Here is an 18,914-nt window from a genome sequence, read left to right on the forward strand (position 1 = left end):
CCTGACAATGGAACCACGGGGAACAACCCGTCCCTGCCAGCCCAATGACTATAAATCAGACTCCATGCAATTGAGAATGGCTGATTTGAAAGCATTGATATGAAGACCAGAAGCGTGACCAAAGAGCGTCCAAACATCTAATGCTTTGCGAAGATTGTCCTTGTCCGCATGCAAAATCATAAAGCTGTCATCAGCCAAAGATTGAGTAATGAAGTGCAGTCCAAAAGAAAGAGACAATCCAGCCAACTGACTAGAAGCTACCATAGAAGATAACATCGAAAGAACCGGATGAGTCGCAAGGGCAAAGAAGAGAGGACTCAAGGGGCAACCCTATCTCACAGAGCGTGCAAGGACAAATGGCTCGGTAACACCACCATTTAGCATAACTCGCGAAGAAGCCGCAACACTAATGGTGTAGATCAAGCGGGACATCCGAGCACCAAAGCCCATAGTAGACATAAGTTCTGCAATGAAAGACAAGTCTAAATAATAAAAAGCCTTTTCCAGATCCAGTTGAATCAATACCACTTGCTGATTAGAGTGCCTTGCATAGTCAATAGCCATTTGCACATTTAAGATATTATGCAGAATGTTTTGGCCCTTAATAAAACCATATTGAAGAGAATGCACAATGGCCCGGAAGATGCTTGTGGAACCGATTCGCCATCACTTTGGAAAAGATTTTATACATCGAACCCATCAAAGAAATTGGTCTCCAAAGTTTCAACATCGACGGCGAGGGAACTTTTGGAAGCAATTTGATAAGACCTTCTTTCCATGAGGAAGACATGAACCCCGTTTCCCAAACCTGCTGAAACATAGTCGTCAAAGGTTTCACGAGTTGGGTAGCAAAAATCTCAAAGAATTCATTGGTGAGACCATCCCAACCGGGACTTTTATCCTTGGGCAGGTGTAACAAAACATCCATAACCTCCGCCTCACAAATATCTGTCTCCAAAGTAGTTTGCATATCAAGTGAAACCTAATTGCGGACCAGATCATAGAAAACTGAGCGTGCATGAGTAACTTGGTCAGAAGGTGAAGGAGAAGAACCAAGAAGGTCTAGAAAATAATTCCTGCACATATTCACAATAGTCTAGGGATCAATGACGATTCGACCTTTTGGATCCTGGAGTCTAGTTATATTTTTGCGAGCAGGAGATGCATGTAGAGCTCGAAAGAACTTATGAGTCTGACAAGCACTGTTTGCAAATTCTCAGTCAAATTTTGCAATTTGGCCTGCTGATAAGATTTCAACTGAAACTGTTTAATAAGATTAGCCAAAAGCATCGCCAATGACAGCAAGAATACATCATCTGGAGTGTTCCCCAAAGAACGAACCACAGCCAGTAAGTCCTCCGCTGCATACCGACGCCGCCGACAAAGAGAGGCATGATGGATCCCATACTGCGGAGCAACCCGTTACACATTAGAGAGCAATCGTTCAAAAGAAGCATTGCTCTCAACGGCGAAGTCCAATAAAAATCTATCAATCAATTGCTGCATATAGCCCTGAGAGATTGAATCCTTCAAATAAGAGGAGTTGAAGCACAAAAAGAGTCTATCCAGGAATTACTTAAAAGGTGCAATGGGTTGTGCAAGTATCTCAAGCTGTAGACGGAAATGGTCCGACAAGGCATATTGCTGCAACACTTTCATTTCCAGCATCTCAGGAAGAAAATCATCATCCTGCATGATGTGCATGCGGTCCAACCGCGACCATGTAGTTGCATACTGCGCAAAATGGAAAGTAAACCCTGTAGAAGAAGGGTGTAGCCAAGACCAGAGATCTTGCTTAAGTACGGCAAGAGCAAACGCATTCCACACACGACTTTCCGGAGCGTCCATCACCGAATGCTCTGATGTGGACTATGAAAAAGCAACACACATACTAAAATCCCCCATCAAAAACCCCCGTCTGCCAAGTGACAAGGAGGACTGCAAAGTATTCCAAAGATCCTGGCGGGATAAAGGATCATTCGGAGCATAAAGGCCAAGTAACCATAAGATCTCTTCTTCAAATAAAACTTCAATCACCACAAAACGGCCATGTACATCATTTTTAATAAGAACAGGCTGATATTTCTCATGTACAATCATAAGCATACCAGAATAATGCATGGCATGTGTCCTTGCATAAAACAAGCGAAACCCATGGCAATCCACAACTTTTCCTGCTTCACCATGACGTTTGTGCTAAATAGCACACAAGACATCCTTGTGATTCTCATGCAATACAGTCCACATGGCATGTTGCTTATGGCGAGAACAAATGCCTCGCACATTCCACGTGGCTATCTTCATGTGTATTGAAAAAGTAAATCAGGAACGAGACACAACTTGCCTCGATTTAACATTTTCTGCTAGAATGTCAAGGACACCCTCATCCAAAAAATCAGCTAACACGGCAAAAGAGTTCTGACGGCCAGCTTAGAAGTAGACGGAATATCCACTGTCTTGGGGATGGAGCGGGGATAACGACGATCCCATGGGGTAATCACATTACCTCTAGTATCAAAAGCCAACTTAGTAGGGGGGCCCTTTGGACCGTCCGTATAGACTTTCCTAGTAGACTGATTATGAGGAGCAAAAGAAACCATAGTATGAGCAGCATGCTCTGAAGACAACATCTCTTTCCTACGCATATAAGTACGCATGGAATCTTGTGAAGCATTAGGCCCACTATCCACCAGGCCAACATCAAACCTTTTACCTTTTTTGGCTCGTACATCTACTCAGTCATTGCCATGGGAATCCAAACCCGAAACATGTTGTTTACCTTTATCCAAAACTTTAGGTGGTTGGGTTGCATCCTGGGACGGAGCATCACACACCATATCTTCCATGGGCAGCGCAACATGCTCAGCATCTGAAGTCTATTGCTTCTCTAGGCATTCCGCCATAAAATGCCCCAATTTTCCACACGAAAAGGAATGCCTTGCAAAGTTGCCACATTTCAAGCGAAACTGCAAAGGATGCATGCCAGAGCAATTAAGACGTAACCAAGCAGGCATTTTCCTAGCGGTGTCCCATAACATACACAAACGGTTACTATTCATGGCCCTTAGGCTCGGGGGGACCAGAACAGTGCCCACAATGGCCAATGGCATCCTTTAATAGTGGCCAATAGACAGCCGCACAATTTTCCACTTCAACCCACACAGGGCATTCACGTTGAAGCAGGCACTGAAAATCTGCCATTGGGCGCCATGGCACAACATGGACCAAATGGCGATCAAAGAACAATGGCAGTTTAGACAGGAGATCGGCACGGTGCTTTTCAGATTTCAACAGCACCTCATAGAAGTCTCGGGGCCCAACAAAAATCTCCTCAACGCACTCCCCTTGTAGTAGATTGTGCAGCCACTGGCGAATATGGGAAAGCACTGGGATCTTGCCAGTGAAGAAGAGTATAACAGCACGGTCATAATGTTGGGTATCTCACACGCCTTACTTACGCCTACGCTCATATGGGAGTGTGCGGGTGATCACTAGGACACTGGGGCACTTTTTACTCTCGGTAGGAGAGGTTTTTTCCCCCAGATTATGTGTACTATTTTGTATGTGTTTGTGGTGCACACTTACGGGCACTTACTGTGTTCGGGTGTGAACAGCCCCTTATAACTCTAAGGTATAAGGGTTATCATTTGTACTTTCAGCTAACACTCTATTCAGTACTATTGCATTGGGTGTCGTGCTCAACTCTGTCTCTCACTCTCACACTGTCTACTGCACTTCAGCTGCACCTCGATCCTCTCCCATCTGACATTTGGTATCAGAGCTGTCCTCAGTCAGCAGCCAGGAGTCCCCGTCAGTCTTGCCCCCGAGTCGCCAGCTCTAGACCTGCCCAGTACTACCCTGCGCGCAGCTCACAATCAACACGCAACACTGCCCTGTCCCAGCGCGCCACCAGCAGGCGTGTCGCGTCAGCTGCAGGTGCTGACGTTTGTCAGCGCAGGCTTCTCACTACAGTCGTCCACGTCAGCAGCTGCCCGTCAGCAGTCGCTCGTCAGCTCGCGAGCAGCTCCACCAGTCCGCCAGGGCCCTGTTTCGTGCAGGCGGAGTCAACGCCTGCTCGCGACAGTCTTACCTCGCCGTTTTTGACCACGCACAACTCGCGACCTGCCTGCCCGCTTCAGATTCGCGCAGCCCGCCAATCTGCCTACCGCCGTTGTAAAGCTCCACGTCAGCCAGTCCGCCCGCCCGTCAGACGACCTGCTCCACGTCAGCACTCTGCCACACGACCAGGTAAAATTTTCAAAAATTTTATTATTTCAGCCCAGAATAAAATTCTGGAAGCGGCGGTTCACACGCAGTTGGCACAGATTTACTGGAAAAGTAAATTTCATGCAAATTTCTGACTGAATGGTCAGAAAATTTTGGGGCTTTTGTGTATTTGGAGGACAGATGCATTTAAACTGCTGATACAGTCACAGACCGACTATTTTTGACAGAGATTTTGGCAAAATTTTGGGGATTTATTCATAACAGTGTTGCACTGCACTGTTTGCACATTGGGAAACGTGCTGTGTCTGTCTGTGACACATTGAATGCACATTTTGGGGCTTTTGTAACAGACATTTGTGACAGAAATTTTGGGCAGAAAATTTTGGGGCTTTTGATGTTTTAGTGCTACTAAGCACTAATTGCACCTTGGGAAGCGTGCATCAGTGACAGTTTTTTTTTGACAGAGTACCCTTTGCACATTAATTGCAGACTTGTGTTTGCTGCAATTTCTGGAAATTTGCAGATTTCCAGCTCGTACTGCATTGACATTGCTCTATTGCCTTTTGGGAAATAATGGCAAATCAGGGAGGAGATGTATTCACCTATGTGTCCAAGGAAGACCGATTGGATGGGAACAATTATTCCCTTTGGTCTTTCATGATGAAGAATGTATTAGTGGCCAAAAATTTGTGGGATTATGTCAGTGGAGAGGAAGCACGACCGGGAGTTGTGGCTCCCGCTACTCCTCCTCCAGGAGGACGTGCAAGAGGGCAACCTCAGCCCCCTCCACCTCACCCCGCTCAGCCACTTCCCCCAAGAACTGCAGCTCAGAAAACTTGGGATACACGGGATGCACAGGCTATGTCGCTGATTGCATTGGCAGTTCAGCGTTCTATCATTCCTCATATTCGTTCAGCAGCTTCTTCACAAGAAGCTTGGTTGATATTGGAGCAGATGTTTGCAGGAAAGAATGAGACTCGCATCTCTTTCTTGAAGAAAGAGCTAGAGACTCTAAAGATGAATGAGGGTGATTCTATGCAGGATCATCTCAACAAAATTCAGGACTTGCGGGAGCAACTCATGAATGTGGATGAGTACTACTCAGATGCGCAGCTGATTTCTACGACATTGAATTCACTGGCTCCCTCTTACTTGGCTTTTCATACTGCCTTGAACCTCACTATGAGGATTTCGAAAGAGCCCATCACTTTCATTCAGCTTGTCAGTTTGCTTCTAGAGGAAGAGCAAACTAGACGGAACAGTGGTGTGGATGGTATAGCCTCTGAGCAGGCTTTTATGTCAAGGCAGAAGGGTAAAAACAGCCAAGGGAAAAATGCTTCGCAAAGTTCTGGTAGTAGTAACACTTCACAGACAAGTCAGAAACAGGGGGGCACGCAAGCCAAGAAAGGAAAATGCCATTACTGCAAGAAGCCTGGCCACTACATCACTGAGTGCAGGAAGCGCATCGCCAAAGAGAAGAAGGAGTCAGGGATGTCTGTTTCTGCAGCTCCTTCCACTGCTAGTGAGTCTGCGTCCTTTGTTGCAGACAGGGATTATTGTTTTTACACTTGCAGTTATGATGTCTCTTGGGCTGATAGAGCATTTAGCTCTACAGAGGATGCTGACACTTGGTTCTTTGACAGTGGTGCTTCACGGCATATCACATCTCGTAGAGATTTGTTTGCTTCTCTTGGTGCACCTCCCGTTGGGAAGTCTGTTCAGTGTGCTAATAATGCATCATACCCTGTTCGTGGTATTGGGGAGATTCAGCTTACAGCCATTGATGGCTCTATTCTCCGCCTACAGGATGCTTTGTATGTGCCTGGCATTAAGAAGAATCTGCTTTCCATTTCTTCTATGGCACGTTGTGGTTTGCAGGTCACCTTTGATGATGACCGTTGCATGGTCCGTGACAAGGAACACATGACATTGGTCTTGACAGGTTCTCTGTGTCATGGGTTATATGAGTTGGATGCTCTTTCGGTAGATCAGTCTGCATATTTGACATCCACTCTTACTCCTGCTATGTTAGAGGCAGAGTTATGGCATGCTCGTTTGGGGCATGTAAACTATGGCAGCTTGATGCTATTACAGCGTACTCAGATGTTGGATGGATTACCTCTCTTGGAGAGACCTCCTGAGCATTTATGCGAGGGTTGCATTTTGGGGAAAATGCATCGTTTCTCTTTTCCCCGTGATGTTGCTTTTAGAGCAACAGCCAGATTGCAGCTTGTGCATTCGGATGTTTGTGGGCCCATGCAGACACAATCATTGGGTGGTTGTTACTATTTTGTAACATTTATTGATGACTTTACACGTTTTTGCTGGGTCTACTGCTTGAAAAAGAAGTCAGAAGTGTATGATGCATTTTTGGCTTTCAGTGCACTTGTGGAAACTCAGTCTGGTTGCAAGATTAAGACTCTCCGTTCGGACCGAGGGGGGGAATACATGTCCTCTATGCTGAATTCTTATTTGCAGCAGAAGGGCATTATCCATCAGTACACTACTGCATATACTCCACAGCAGAATGGGGTAGCAGAGAGGAAAAATCGGTCACTCATGGAGATGGCCAGATGTATGCTGAAGGCAAAGAGTTTGCCTCATAGTTTTTGGATGGAAGCCGTCATGTGCGCTTGCCACATTTTGAACAGATGCCCTACCAAGGCCTTGAAAACCGTCACACCTTTTGAGGCTTGGCACAGCCGCAAACCTTCTGTTGGCCACTTCCGTACTTTTGGGTGTCTTGCATATGCCCATATTCCACAGGTACTTCGAAAGAAGTTGGACAACAAGGCTGTAAAATGCATCTTTATGGGATATAGCAGCGAAAGCAAAGGCTACAGACTCTATGATCCCGTGACCAAGAAGGTTTTTGTCAGCAGGGATGTTGTATTTGATGAAAAATCAGAATTATCCTTGGCTGGTTTTGATACATATCAGGCTGCCCGTGATGTCTTTGAAGGGCTGCTGCCCATCACATTTGGTGATTCAGCTGGTACTTCAGCAAATGAACCTAATGTTCAGCCAGCTGCTCCTATGGAACATGCAGTAAATCAGCACATTGCTGAAACTGAAATTCAGCAGGAACTTGTACACAGTCAGGAAGCAAGACAGGTGCCTAGATGGTACACGCAGACTATGAGAGATAGTCATTTGGAAACACCCTTGGCTGGTCGTACTCGAAGGCAAACTCGACTGCATGATTCAGCACATTCCATGGAGTTTGTTATGGCAGCATGTACTCATGATAATGAGGAGCCTGAATGTTTTGAGGATGCACGACATAGTGTGCATTGGATGGCAGCCATGCAAGCTGAATTGGATTCTATTCATAAGAATCATACTTGGGATTTGGTGTCTTTGCCAGTTGGCAAGCGTGCCATTGGTACGAAATGGGTCTACAAATTGAAAAGGAATGCAGATGGATCCATAGATAAGTACAAGGCACGGCTGGTAGCTAAAGGCTACGCACAGAAAAAGGGCATTGACTATGAGGAGACCTTTGCTCCTACCTCCCGTATGACGACCATTCGGTCTATGATTGCCTTGGCTGCACATTTTGGTTGGAAAGTGCATCAGCTGGATATAAAGACTGCATTCTTACATGGGGAACTTCAGGAAGAAGTGTATGTACAGCAGCCCATTGGTTTTGCAGTTGAAGGCTCAGAAAATTTAGTATGCAAGCTGAAAAAAGCTCTATATGGTTTGAAACAAGCTCCACGAGCTTGGTACGCAAAGATAGATGCCTTCTTGCTTAGTCAAGGGTTTGTAAACAGCCCATCTGAGTCTACCCTTTATGTACATAAAGAAGGGGGATCCATGCTGATTTTGTGTCTATATGTAGACGACCTTTTGCTCACTGGAACATGTGCTGATCAGATTTCAGCATTCAAAAATAATTTACAGCAAACTTTTGACATGTCTGACTTGGGTATTTTGCACTATTACTTGGGCATCCAGTTTGTACATGATGCTAGAGGCATTGGATTATGTCAGTCAAGGTACATTGGGCAACTTCTTGAGAAGTTTGGCTTACAGGATTGCAAGCCAGTTTGTACACCCATGGAACCTGGGCTCAAACTGTCATTACATGATGACAGTGATTTGTTTGATATCCATACTTATGCTCCAGCAGTGGGATGTCTCATCTATCTATGCCACACTCGGCCAGACATACAGTTTGCCGTTTCAGTTTTGAGCAGGTACATGCATCAGCCTCGTATGTCGCATTGGCAAGCTGTGAAGCGTGTGTTTCGTTACTTGCAGGGTACTAGAGCTCTTGGATTGCTTTATGCCAAGGGGGGACCACTGCAGTTACATGCTTACAGTGACTCTGATTGGGCTGGTGATTTTGATACTCGTCACTCCACTAGTGGCAATTGTTTCTTTCTTGGCTCATCATGCATTTCTTGGGTTAGCAAGAAACAATCCACTGTTGCCACGTCGTCATGTGAAGCTGAGTACAAGGCAGCCTTCACTACTGCAGTTGAGTGCGTATGGCTTAGACGCTTACTTGCTGATTTAAATGTATCTGTTACGGAGCCTACTCCTTTATATACTGACAGTCAGAGTGCCATTGCAGTGGCACGGAACCCTGTGTTTCATGCTCGCACGAAACACATAGAGATTCACTACCACTTTGTCAGAGAGAGGCTACATGCAGGTGATATCAGCCTTGTCTACTGTCCTACCACCAGCAATGTGGCAGACATCTTCACCAAAGCTCTTCCACGAGACAAATTTGAAGCATTTCGCGATGCTTTGAATTTGACGCCCTTTGGTGGTGGATGATCCTTGTACACTTGATCACTCTTCACTCCAGGGGGGTTTGTTGGGTATCTCACACGCCTTACTTACGCCTACGCTCATATGGGAGTGTGCGGGTGATCACTAGGACACTGGGGCACTTTTTACTCTCGGTAGGAAAGGTTTTTTCCCCCAGATTATGTGTACTATTTTGTATGTGCTTGTGGTGCACACTTACGGGCACTTACTGTGTTCGGGTGTGAACAGCCCCTTATAACCCTAAGGTATAAGGGTTATCATTTGTACTTTCAGCTAACACTCTATTCAGTACTATTGCATTGGGTATCGTGCTCAACTCTGTCTCTCACTCTCACACTGTCTACTGCACTTCAGCTGCACCTCGATCCTCTCCCATCTGACACTTCGAGAACATCTTTAGTTCCAGAGTCGAAAAAAGCTTCATGATTATGTTGGACATAATCGCCAAGCAGAGTGTTGGCAAACTCTAGCAAATGGTCTGAGTTAACATCCTAAGAATCCATAGAATCAGAGGCAACCTAAGCATAAGAACGTTCCTAATGATCCATTGTCTCTTCGGAAGTATGCTTGGTGCATTTGCCCGCAGACTGGAAGTCCGGACCAGAAGGCATCTCCTCTGTGCAAGGAACCATATCCTCTAGTTCCTCTGTATCAGAATCCGGACCAAGGGCTACCACCGTTTGGTCGATAAAAGCCATATCCAGACCAGCCATGTTGTATCACCTCTTGTGTAGGTTAGATGCAGAGCCAGGAGCTCACGGGCGGTAGAAACGAGCGCAGGCCTCTCTCTCTCTCTCTCTCTCTCTCTCTCTCTCTCTCTCTCTCTCTCTCTCTCTCTCTCTCTCTCTCTCTCTCTTTTTTGTAAAAGGTAATTGTATTAATTACGAAAAAAATACAAGATTACTTGATTACAAGATACATGACGACAATCCAAGCCATCATGTGAAGAGGTACTACAAGTTACAATGTCATGGCAAGGATGCGGAGGAAATTGCCATATGCTAGGGACGTAAGTCCTCCGTAGAGAGCAAATCAGAACGATGGAGAAGAGCTAACTGCCAATACAAGAGGCCCTTAAGCCGCACAATATGCCGTTGAACATTATAGGCGGAGTCAAAAAGAAAAGCATTCCGAATGGTCTAGTTATGCCAACAGCCCCAGTATCGAAGAAAGTGATACATGAGCTTCATATGTGGCTGTGGGGGAGTAGAGTATTTGGGCTGGCCAAAAACCCAATCAAAGGGGCGCAGGGTGATACCAACCACCCCTCGCCAAACAGCTGACAAAAATAACCAGACTTTCTTAGTGACGGGGCAAGAAACAAATCGGTGGCGGGCGGATTCCATAGTCGTGGTGCAAAAGAAACAGGTGCCATTGGAGATTCGTCGCTTGGAAAGAGCCGAAGCAAGCGGAAGACCCCCAATCATCACTCTCCAAAGAAAGACTTTATATTTAAAGGGTGTCTTGTTCAGCCAGCCCTCCATCACAGTTGCCCTCCACCATGACCGGGATTTACGCAATTCCCATAAAGCATTAGCTTTACTAACTAGCCATGGATGATCTTTAATCAGAAGATGATACACTTGGTTTGCAGAAGCTTTGCTCAAATTCAGCCGGCCTTGTAGGTCCCAATCCTGCTAGGGATGATTCGAAGAAAGAGCAGGAAAGGGTTGTCTGCTCTGGAGCACCGTCAAAAGCTGTTCCCATAAAGGCCTATATCCACGAGGGATCCTGAAAAGCCTCCTAGCTGTACGAAACGATATAAGCACATTGCGACTGGCAAGGGTGGCATCCGCAACCGAAGACAAGCCCAAACATGCCATCCGGTTGAATTGTGGTCTAAGCTCGTGTTTACCGTCCCACGAAAGTAAACGCGAGACTGCCAGTAATTCCAATTGAAAAGAGTTAGTAGCCAAGCGATCCTCCCTTGGATGCCACTGAGCCTTTTGAAGGACGTGTTTCCAGGAACATACCAAATGAGTAAGCAGCAATGAAGAAGAACTGGAGAACCGCGAATCAGCATTAAGAACATTCCACCAAGAACTCCGGATTTGGGTATTGCCATGCAGAAGCCCATGGCCCTCAAGGAAATAACGGACTATAGCCACCCACGGATGATGATCCGAGCACATGGCGCGGAAAAGAGACCAACGAAGTGCCTGCATGTGAGTTTGGGCATCTAAAATAGCTCCGCCACCCATGCGTTTGGGGGTGCGCACATGCGACCACGAGATCCAAGAAATACCTGCATGCAATGAGTCCTTCTTCCATAGCATGAAGCGAATAGACTGAGTAAGAGCATTCAGAGTCGTAGTAGTCCAGGGCAACAATGGCAAGAAATATGTGAGCATGGGCATCATAATCTCTCTCTCTCTCTCTCTCTCTCTCTCTCTCTCTCTCTCTCTCTCTCTCTCTCTCTCTCTCGTAAAAGGTAATTGTATTAATTACGAAAAAAAGGTACAAGTTTACATGATTACAAGATACACGAGGGCTCTAAGCCAATCGTGTGTAAGATCCCAGGACTAAACCACAAAAAAGGTACACAAGTCATGACAAAGACCCAGAGGAAATTGCCATATGCCAGGGAAGCAAGTCCTCCCAAGGGAGCAAGTCGGAGAGCCGAATGAGATCTATCTGCCAATGCAAGAGACCTTTGAGCTGGGCAATGTGTGTCAATACATTAGAGGCCGAATCAAAAAGGAAGGCATTCCGAGTGGTCCAATTGTGCCAGCATCCCCAGTATCTGAAAAAGTGGAACAAGATCTTCATATGCAACTATGGCGGTGTGGGGTATTTTGGCCTCACAAAAACCCAATCGAAAGGGGTTAGAGAGGACCCCACCACTATACGCCAAACCTGTGACAAGAGCGACCAAATCTTCTTGGCGAGCGGGCAAGAAATAAATCGATGTTGGGCCGATTCCGCAGTAGTGATACAAAAGAAACAATTGCCATTCGAAATTCGACGCTTGGAAAGGGCCGAGGCAAGAGGAAGACCACCAATCATCATCCACCAAAGAAAGACCTTACATTTGAAGGGAGTCTTATTCAACCAGCCCTCCATCACAGTTGTCTTCCACCATGATAGGGATTTCCGCAATCCCCATACAGTATTAGCTTTAACACCCAGCCATTGATGGTCTTTAATCAGAAGATGATACACCTGATTAGCAGAGGCCTTTTCCAAACTCAACCGACTTGCAAGGTCCCAATCTTGCCAAGGATGATCCACAGCAAGGGTAGGAAAGGGTTGCCTGCCCTAAAGCACCAACAAAAGCTGCTCCCATAGGTCATGGTATCCACGCGGGATTCTGAAAAGTCTCCTAGCCGTATGAAACGATGCAAAGACATTACGACTGGCAAGGGTGGCATCCGCAACAAACTGAAGTCACACCCAGACGGGCCATGCGGTTAAATTTTGGTCTGAGCTCATGTTTTGTCTTCCCACGAAAGCAATCTCGAGACTGCCAACAATTCCAGTTGAAAGGAGTTAGTATGCACGCGGTCCTCCGCTGGATGCCAACGCGCCTTTTGGAGCACCACTTTCCAGGAGCCGACCAAATGCAGTAACAAAGAAGAGGAGGGGCTGGAAAACGGAGAGTCTGCATTAAGGACATGCCACCATGAGGCCCGAATTTGTGTATTGCCATGCCGAAGCCCGCTATCCTCAAGAAAATAACGGGCTATAAGAGTCCACGGATGATGATCCACACACATAGCGCGAAAAAGAGACCAACGAAGAGCCAGCATATGAGTTTCAGCATCCAAAATAGCTCCACCACCCAGGCGTTTGGGGGTATATGTATGTGACCACGAAATCCACGAAATACCTGCGTGCAATGAATCCTTCTTCCATAACATGAAACGAATGGGGCGCGTGAGAGCCTTCAAAGTAGTAGGAGTCCACAACAGCAATGGCAAGAAATATGTGAGCATTGGGAGCATAATTGTCTGAGCCACTTTGAGGCGGACATGGAAGGGCCACGCTTGCGACTTCCAATACATAAACTTAGCTGCCAGTTTCTGTGAAATCCACTCCAGTAGTTGCTTTGGCCGAACATCAATACCCAACAGGTACCCAAGATGCCTGACAATAGAGCCACGGGAAACAACCTGACCCTGCCAGCCCAATGACTGTAAATCCGACTCCGTGCAGCTGACAATGGCTGATTTGAAGGCATTGATACGAAGACCCAAAGCATGACCAAAAAGTGTCCAAACATCTAATGCCTTGTGAATGTTGTCCTTGTCTGCACGCAAAATCATAGATTGGCTAATGAAGTGTTGTCCCAAAGGAAGAGACAATCCGGCCAGCTGATCAGAAGCTGCCATTGAAGATAACATGGAAAGAACCGGGTGGGTCGCCAGGGCAAAGAAGAGAGGACTCAAAGGGCAACCCTGTCTCACCGAGCGTGCAAGGACAAATGGCTCTGTAACCCCACCATTGAGCATAGCACGCGAAGAAGCCGCAACACTAATGGTGTAGATCAATCGGGTCATCCGAGTACCAAAACCCATAGCAGACATAAGTTCAGCAATGAAAGACCAGTCTCAATAGTCAAAGGCCTTTTCTAGATCCAATTGAATCAATACCACTTGCTGACTAGAGTGCCTTGCATAGTCAATGGCCATTTGCACATTTAAGATATTATGCAGAATGTTGCGGCCCTTAATGAAACCATATTGAAGCGGATGCACAATAACTAGAAGGTGCTTGTGGAGCCGATTCGCCAGGACTTTGGAAAAGATTTTATACATCGAGCCCATCAATGAAATTGGTCTCCACTGTTGCAACATTGACGGCGAAGGAACCTTTGGAAGCAGTTTGATAAGGCCTTCTTTCCATGAGGAAGGCATGACCCGTGTTTCCCAAACCTGCTGAAACATAGCCGCCAATGGCTTCACCAGTTGGGTAGCCGAGCTCTCAAAGAATTCATTAGTGAGACCATCCCAGCCAGGGCTTTTATCCTTAGGCAGATGTAACAAAACATCCATAACCTCCTCCTCACAAATATCTGCCTCCAAGGTAGCTTGCATATCAAGTGGAACCTGCTGGCGGACCAGATCATAGAAGGCTGAGCGTGCATACGTAACCTGGTCCGAAGGCGACGGAGAGGAACCAATAAGATCCCGAAAATAATTCCTACACATATTGACAATGGTGAGCGGATCAATGACCATGCGACCTTCTGAATCCTGGAGTCTGGTCATATTTTCTCGAGCAGGAGAAGCATGCAAGGCACGAAAGAACTTATGAGTCTGACAAGCACTATCTTGCAAATTGTCAGTCAAAGTGTGCAATTTGGCCTACTGATAGGATTTCAACTGAAATTCTTTAATAAGATCAGCCAAACGCTCCGCCAGTGACAACAGAAATTCATCCTCTGGGGTATCTACCAGTAACGAGCGAACCAAAGCCAGTAAGCCTTCCGCTGCATGTCGACGCCACCGACAAAGAGAGGCATGATGTATCCCATACTGGCGAGCAAGCCGTTGCACATTAGAGCGCAGTCGTTCAAAAGAAACTGTGCCCTCAGAGGCAAAGTCCAATAAGAATCTCTCAATCAATTGCTGCATATAGCCTTGAAAGATTGAATGCTTCAAATAAGAGGAGTTGAAACGTAAAGGGAGTCTATCCAGCAACTGCATAAAAGGTGCGATGGGTTGTGCCAGTATCTCAAGCTGGAGCGGGAAATGGTCCGACAAGGCATATTGCTGCAAGACTTTCATTTCCAGCATCTCCGGAAGAAAATCATCATCCTGCATGATGTACATTCGGTCCAACCGCGACCATGTAGATGCATACTGTGCGGAATGGAAAGTAAACCCTGGAGATGAAGGTTGCAACCAAGACCATAGATCTTGCTTAAGTGCCGCAAGAGCAAAGGCATTCCACGCCCGCCTTTCCGGAGCATCCATCACCGAATGCCCTGAAGTGGACTGTGAAGAGTCAACACACATATTGAAATCTCCCATCAAGAAACCCCTTTTGCCAAGTGACATGTAGCTCTACAAAGTCTTCCAAAGATCCTAGCGAGATAAAGGGTCATTCGGAGCATAGAGGCCCAGCAACCATAAGATCTCTCCTTCAAATAAAATTTCAATTACCACAAAGCGGCTCTGTACATCATTTTTAATAAGAACAGGCTAATATTTCTCATGGACAATCATAAGCAAACCAGAATAATGCACAGCATGTGTCCCTGCATAGAACAAGCGAAAACCATGGCAGTCCACAACTTTTCCAGCTTCACTGTGACTCTTGTGCTCCACCGCACACAAGGCATCCCACTGATTCTCATGCAAGACAGTCCACATGGCATGTTGCTTATGGCGAGAAGAAATGCCTCGCACATTCCATGTGGCTATCTTCATATATCCGTAAAAAGAAAATCAGGAAGGAGGCACCGCTTGCCTTGCTTTAACCTTGTCTGCTAGAATGTCAAGGACCCCGTCATCCAGAAAATCAGCTAACACTGCAAAAGAATTCTGCCGGCCAGCTTTAGAGGTAGATGGAATATCCACTGTCTTGGGGATGGAACGGGATAACGACGATCCCAGGGTGTAATCACATTACCTCTAGAATCAAATGCCAACTTAGCAGGCGGGCCCTTGGGACCGTCTATATAAACTTTCCTCGTAGACTGATTACAAGGAGCAGAAGTAACCATAGTACGCGCAGCATGCTGTGAAGAGAAAATTTCTTTCCTGCACATATACGTGCACATGGGATCCTGTGACACAGTAGGCCCAGAATCAGGCAGACCAGCATCCAACTTTTTACCTTTTTTAGGACATGCCTCTATCCAGTCATTGGTATGGGAATCCAAACCCAAAACCTGTTGTTTACCTTTATCCAAAACATTGGATGGCTGGGTTTCCTCTTGTGACGGAACATCAAGCACCATGTCATCCCTGGGCGGCACAACATGCACATTATCTGAAGACGGTTTCCTTTCTGGGCATTCGGCCATAAAGTGCCCCAATTTACCACACAAAAAGCAGTGTCCGGCAAAGTTGCCCCATTTCAAGCAAAAATGCAAAGGATGCATGCCGGAGCAATTAAGGCGCAGCCACGCAGGCCTCTTCCTGGCAGTGTCCCATAACATACACAAACGGTTTCTATTCATTGCCCTTAGGCTTGGGGGGACTAGCACCGTTCCCACAACGGCCATGGCATCCTTTAACAATGGCCAATAGACAGCCAGGCAATTTTCCACCTCAACCCACAAAAGGACGAGGGTAACTCATCGTCTTCTTCTTCACACGAAGAAGAGAACAAGCAGAAAAAAAAGAGGTGCAACTATTGCCACAAGCACAAGGCTGCAAAGGAGAATAAGAAACAAGCCTCATTGGCTGTTACAACTACCATGTCTAGTCCTCCTAGTGGTAAGAAGGATGAGGCAGCTCATCTTGCAGAAACTTTCAATTCATATGCTTTTGCAATGTCTTGTTTTTATGAACCCCCCATACATGATGTAGGTCTTTAAGCAGAGGACACTGAGCAGCATTAGTATTCACCTGAATTTTAACAGCTTGTCACACTTGAACAAAGATGATATGGTGCATGACTTTTCCAAAATGTGTGCGCCTCATAAGCACACATGTGAGGCATCCTTGCTTAGCAAAATTTATAGATTCAATTATCCCAACAATGGGAATGTGGATGCCATACAGAAATTGCAGCTTGTGCATAGGGATGTATATGGTCCTATGTGCACTCCCTCTCTTAGTGGATGCATCTACTTTGTTACCTTCATTGATAACTACACACGTCACACTTGGGTGGTTGGCTTGAAGACCAAGTCAAAGGTATTCTCATGCTCTCAGCATTTTATTGCCATGGCTGAAAACTCAAATGGCTGCAAATTGGTTGCTCTCCACGCTAACAAAGGAGGGGAGTACATGTCAAAGGAATTGGCAGCATTTCTTTCTTCTAAGGGCATTATTTATCTGTACACTGCAAGAGAATGGTCTTGCTGAGTGCAAAAATAGATCTCTTATGGAGATGGCCAAATGTATCCTTAAAGGAAAGTCTTTGCCAAATAAGTTTTAGACGGATATCTTCCAGAAAATCAGATAAATATCCAAAATCTGTGAACTGCTCATCTCTCCAGATGATTTTCAATTCACTAAGAAAACATATACCTTACTTATCATTCAGTACTGCCATTTCTTGGATTTCCAGTCAAGGCAAGTTTGGACTGTTTAAGCATGTATGAAAGATTGCTCCTTTACCCTCAGTGAGCTTGTCTGGCATCATAATGTTCCCTTTCATTGCAAATTGTGAAGTTTTTCTAGCTTTATAAAAGTCCCTTTCTGGAAAATCCTCACGCTGTTGTGAATTAATGGGGAATCACGATGCCATAATCATGTCATAGAGCACAAATAGAAATCGGAATGGACAGGAACAAAGAGTAAACACCACAACAGCAGGATACAAAAGTAAAAGACATTAATTTCATCCCTAGACAGTTTAGATTACCTATTTCACATTCTTATTATGGCATTTGAAACTACATACCTGAAACATGAATGCATAGTCCCAATGTGGCTGATGCCTAGCACTTTCCTTGATTTGCCAGAGTGCATTTGCGATATCTCCCACCACCTCCAACTTCATACACCCAGCACAATTATTACATGAAAACCATTATCTATGTAACCAGTCTGACTTCATACACCTGACACAGGCGTCATAAAATTTATGATTACTATCAGTCAGCCTAACCAGCCCTTTGAATCAGATTAAGATGTACCTGAGGAAAGTAAACATTATCAACTTTAGCAGAGTAGAAGTTGATGTGAATGACCATGGGCGGTTTTCCATGCCTGAGATACAAGTGTAAACATATTCAACAGGCAAAAGCAAATAAACTGAAAAACCATCTGCTTCCTCAGAATTGTTATATACCTTACAAATCAATGTGCCAAAACCATTGTGTTGTCCAAACTCAACCCTCAGCTATCAACTACCTAGAAAGGGCTAGACGACACATTGCAAAGCCCAGTCTAGAATGCACATGATATTAAAGCAGCAAAGCAAAATGCCTTGAAAAGAGAGGAGTTTTTATCCAGTGTGACCATGTAATTGAATGTACTGAGACCTTCAATGTATGACTGTGGAATGACTTTTAATATCTAATCATGTACATCTGAGCATATCACAATAGAAGAGTGATTATCTTTCCATTGTTGAAACTTCCATCTGCAGCTTCTGGGCATTGCATCATTATCCCTTTAATTACCACAGAAAATGCCTGACAAAGCATAATAGACATCCATGCAAGCATCTTCTTTCCTATGCCAATGAAGCTTTTTGGAGTATATACATAATCAAGCTTACAACATGTAACAATACCTATATCTAACACACAAAATGATTGGTGCAATCTCTAAATAAGAGTTAGAAATCCTTACTCCATGAAAAAGGGAGGTTTTTCAACAACATCATGGCCAACGTTTATGATGAGGTCTGCTTTCTCAATGCAAAGGTGTGGATAATCCATAGCTGACAAAGCACAACATCCAAGATAGAGGGGATGCGCCTCTGCAAAAGGTACAAATATATAACCATCATATAAGCTCTTCCACCAAATAATATTTGTGATTTGTTTCTGCATATCTAAAAAACTCCATTTGACATAGTACAGAAAAACAGGAGGATCCAACTCCCTCCCAATCAAAGGACAATCACCAGCTTCTACTAGATGACCAAAATGGCAGACATGGGTTGGTGGATCAAAGTAGGACAATGTCCAGTACCACTATGGGCTCATGATTAGCAGCCCAGATCAGAGTTTAATCTCAGTTAGCAAGCTTGGATCTAAAAGGAGGTCATGGTTGGTGGAGCAGTCATTGTTCGTCACAATCTGTTGTCGCATCATATCAACACAGCTGCAA

General features: G+C 45.3%; 1 protein-coding gene across 1 annotated transcript in view; it reads right to left on the minus strand.

Annotated features, from left to right (window-relative positions):
• The window catches only part of LOC148035179 (uncharacterized), a 211,309-nt gene that overhangs the window by 165,082 nt on the left and 27,313 nt on the right, over positions 1 to 18,914 (minus strand). Inside the window, exons 6-8 of the mRNA XM_087680159.1 lie at positions 18,432 to 18,561; positions 17,771 to 17,843; positions 17,536 to 17,628 (exon numbers count right to left, since the gene is read on the minus strand). Coding sequence (XP_087536285.1) covers positions 17,536 to 17,628; positions 17,771 to 17,843; positions 18,432 to 18,561 — 296 coding nt within the window. The remainder of the gene's footprint in view (positions 1 to 17,535; positions 17,629 to 17,770; positions 17,844 to 18,431; positions 18,562 to 18,914) is intronic.

Source organism: Lygodium microphyllum, chromosome 6 (assembly GCF_053477565.2).
Source record: "Lygodium microphyllum isolate KBCC chromosome 6, Lygodium_microphyllum_v1.1.10, whole genome shotgun sequence".
Lineage (NCBI taxonomy): Eukaryota > Viridiplantae > Streptophyta > Polypodiopsida > Schizaeales > Lygodiaceae > Lygodium > Lygodium microphyllum.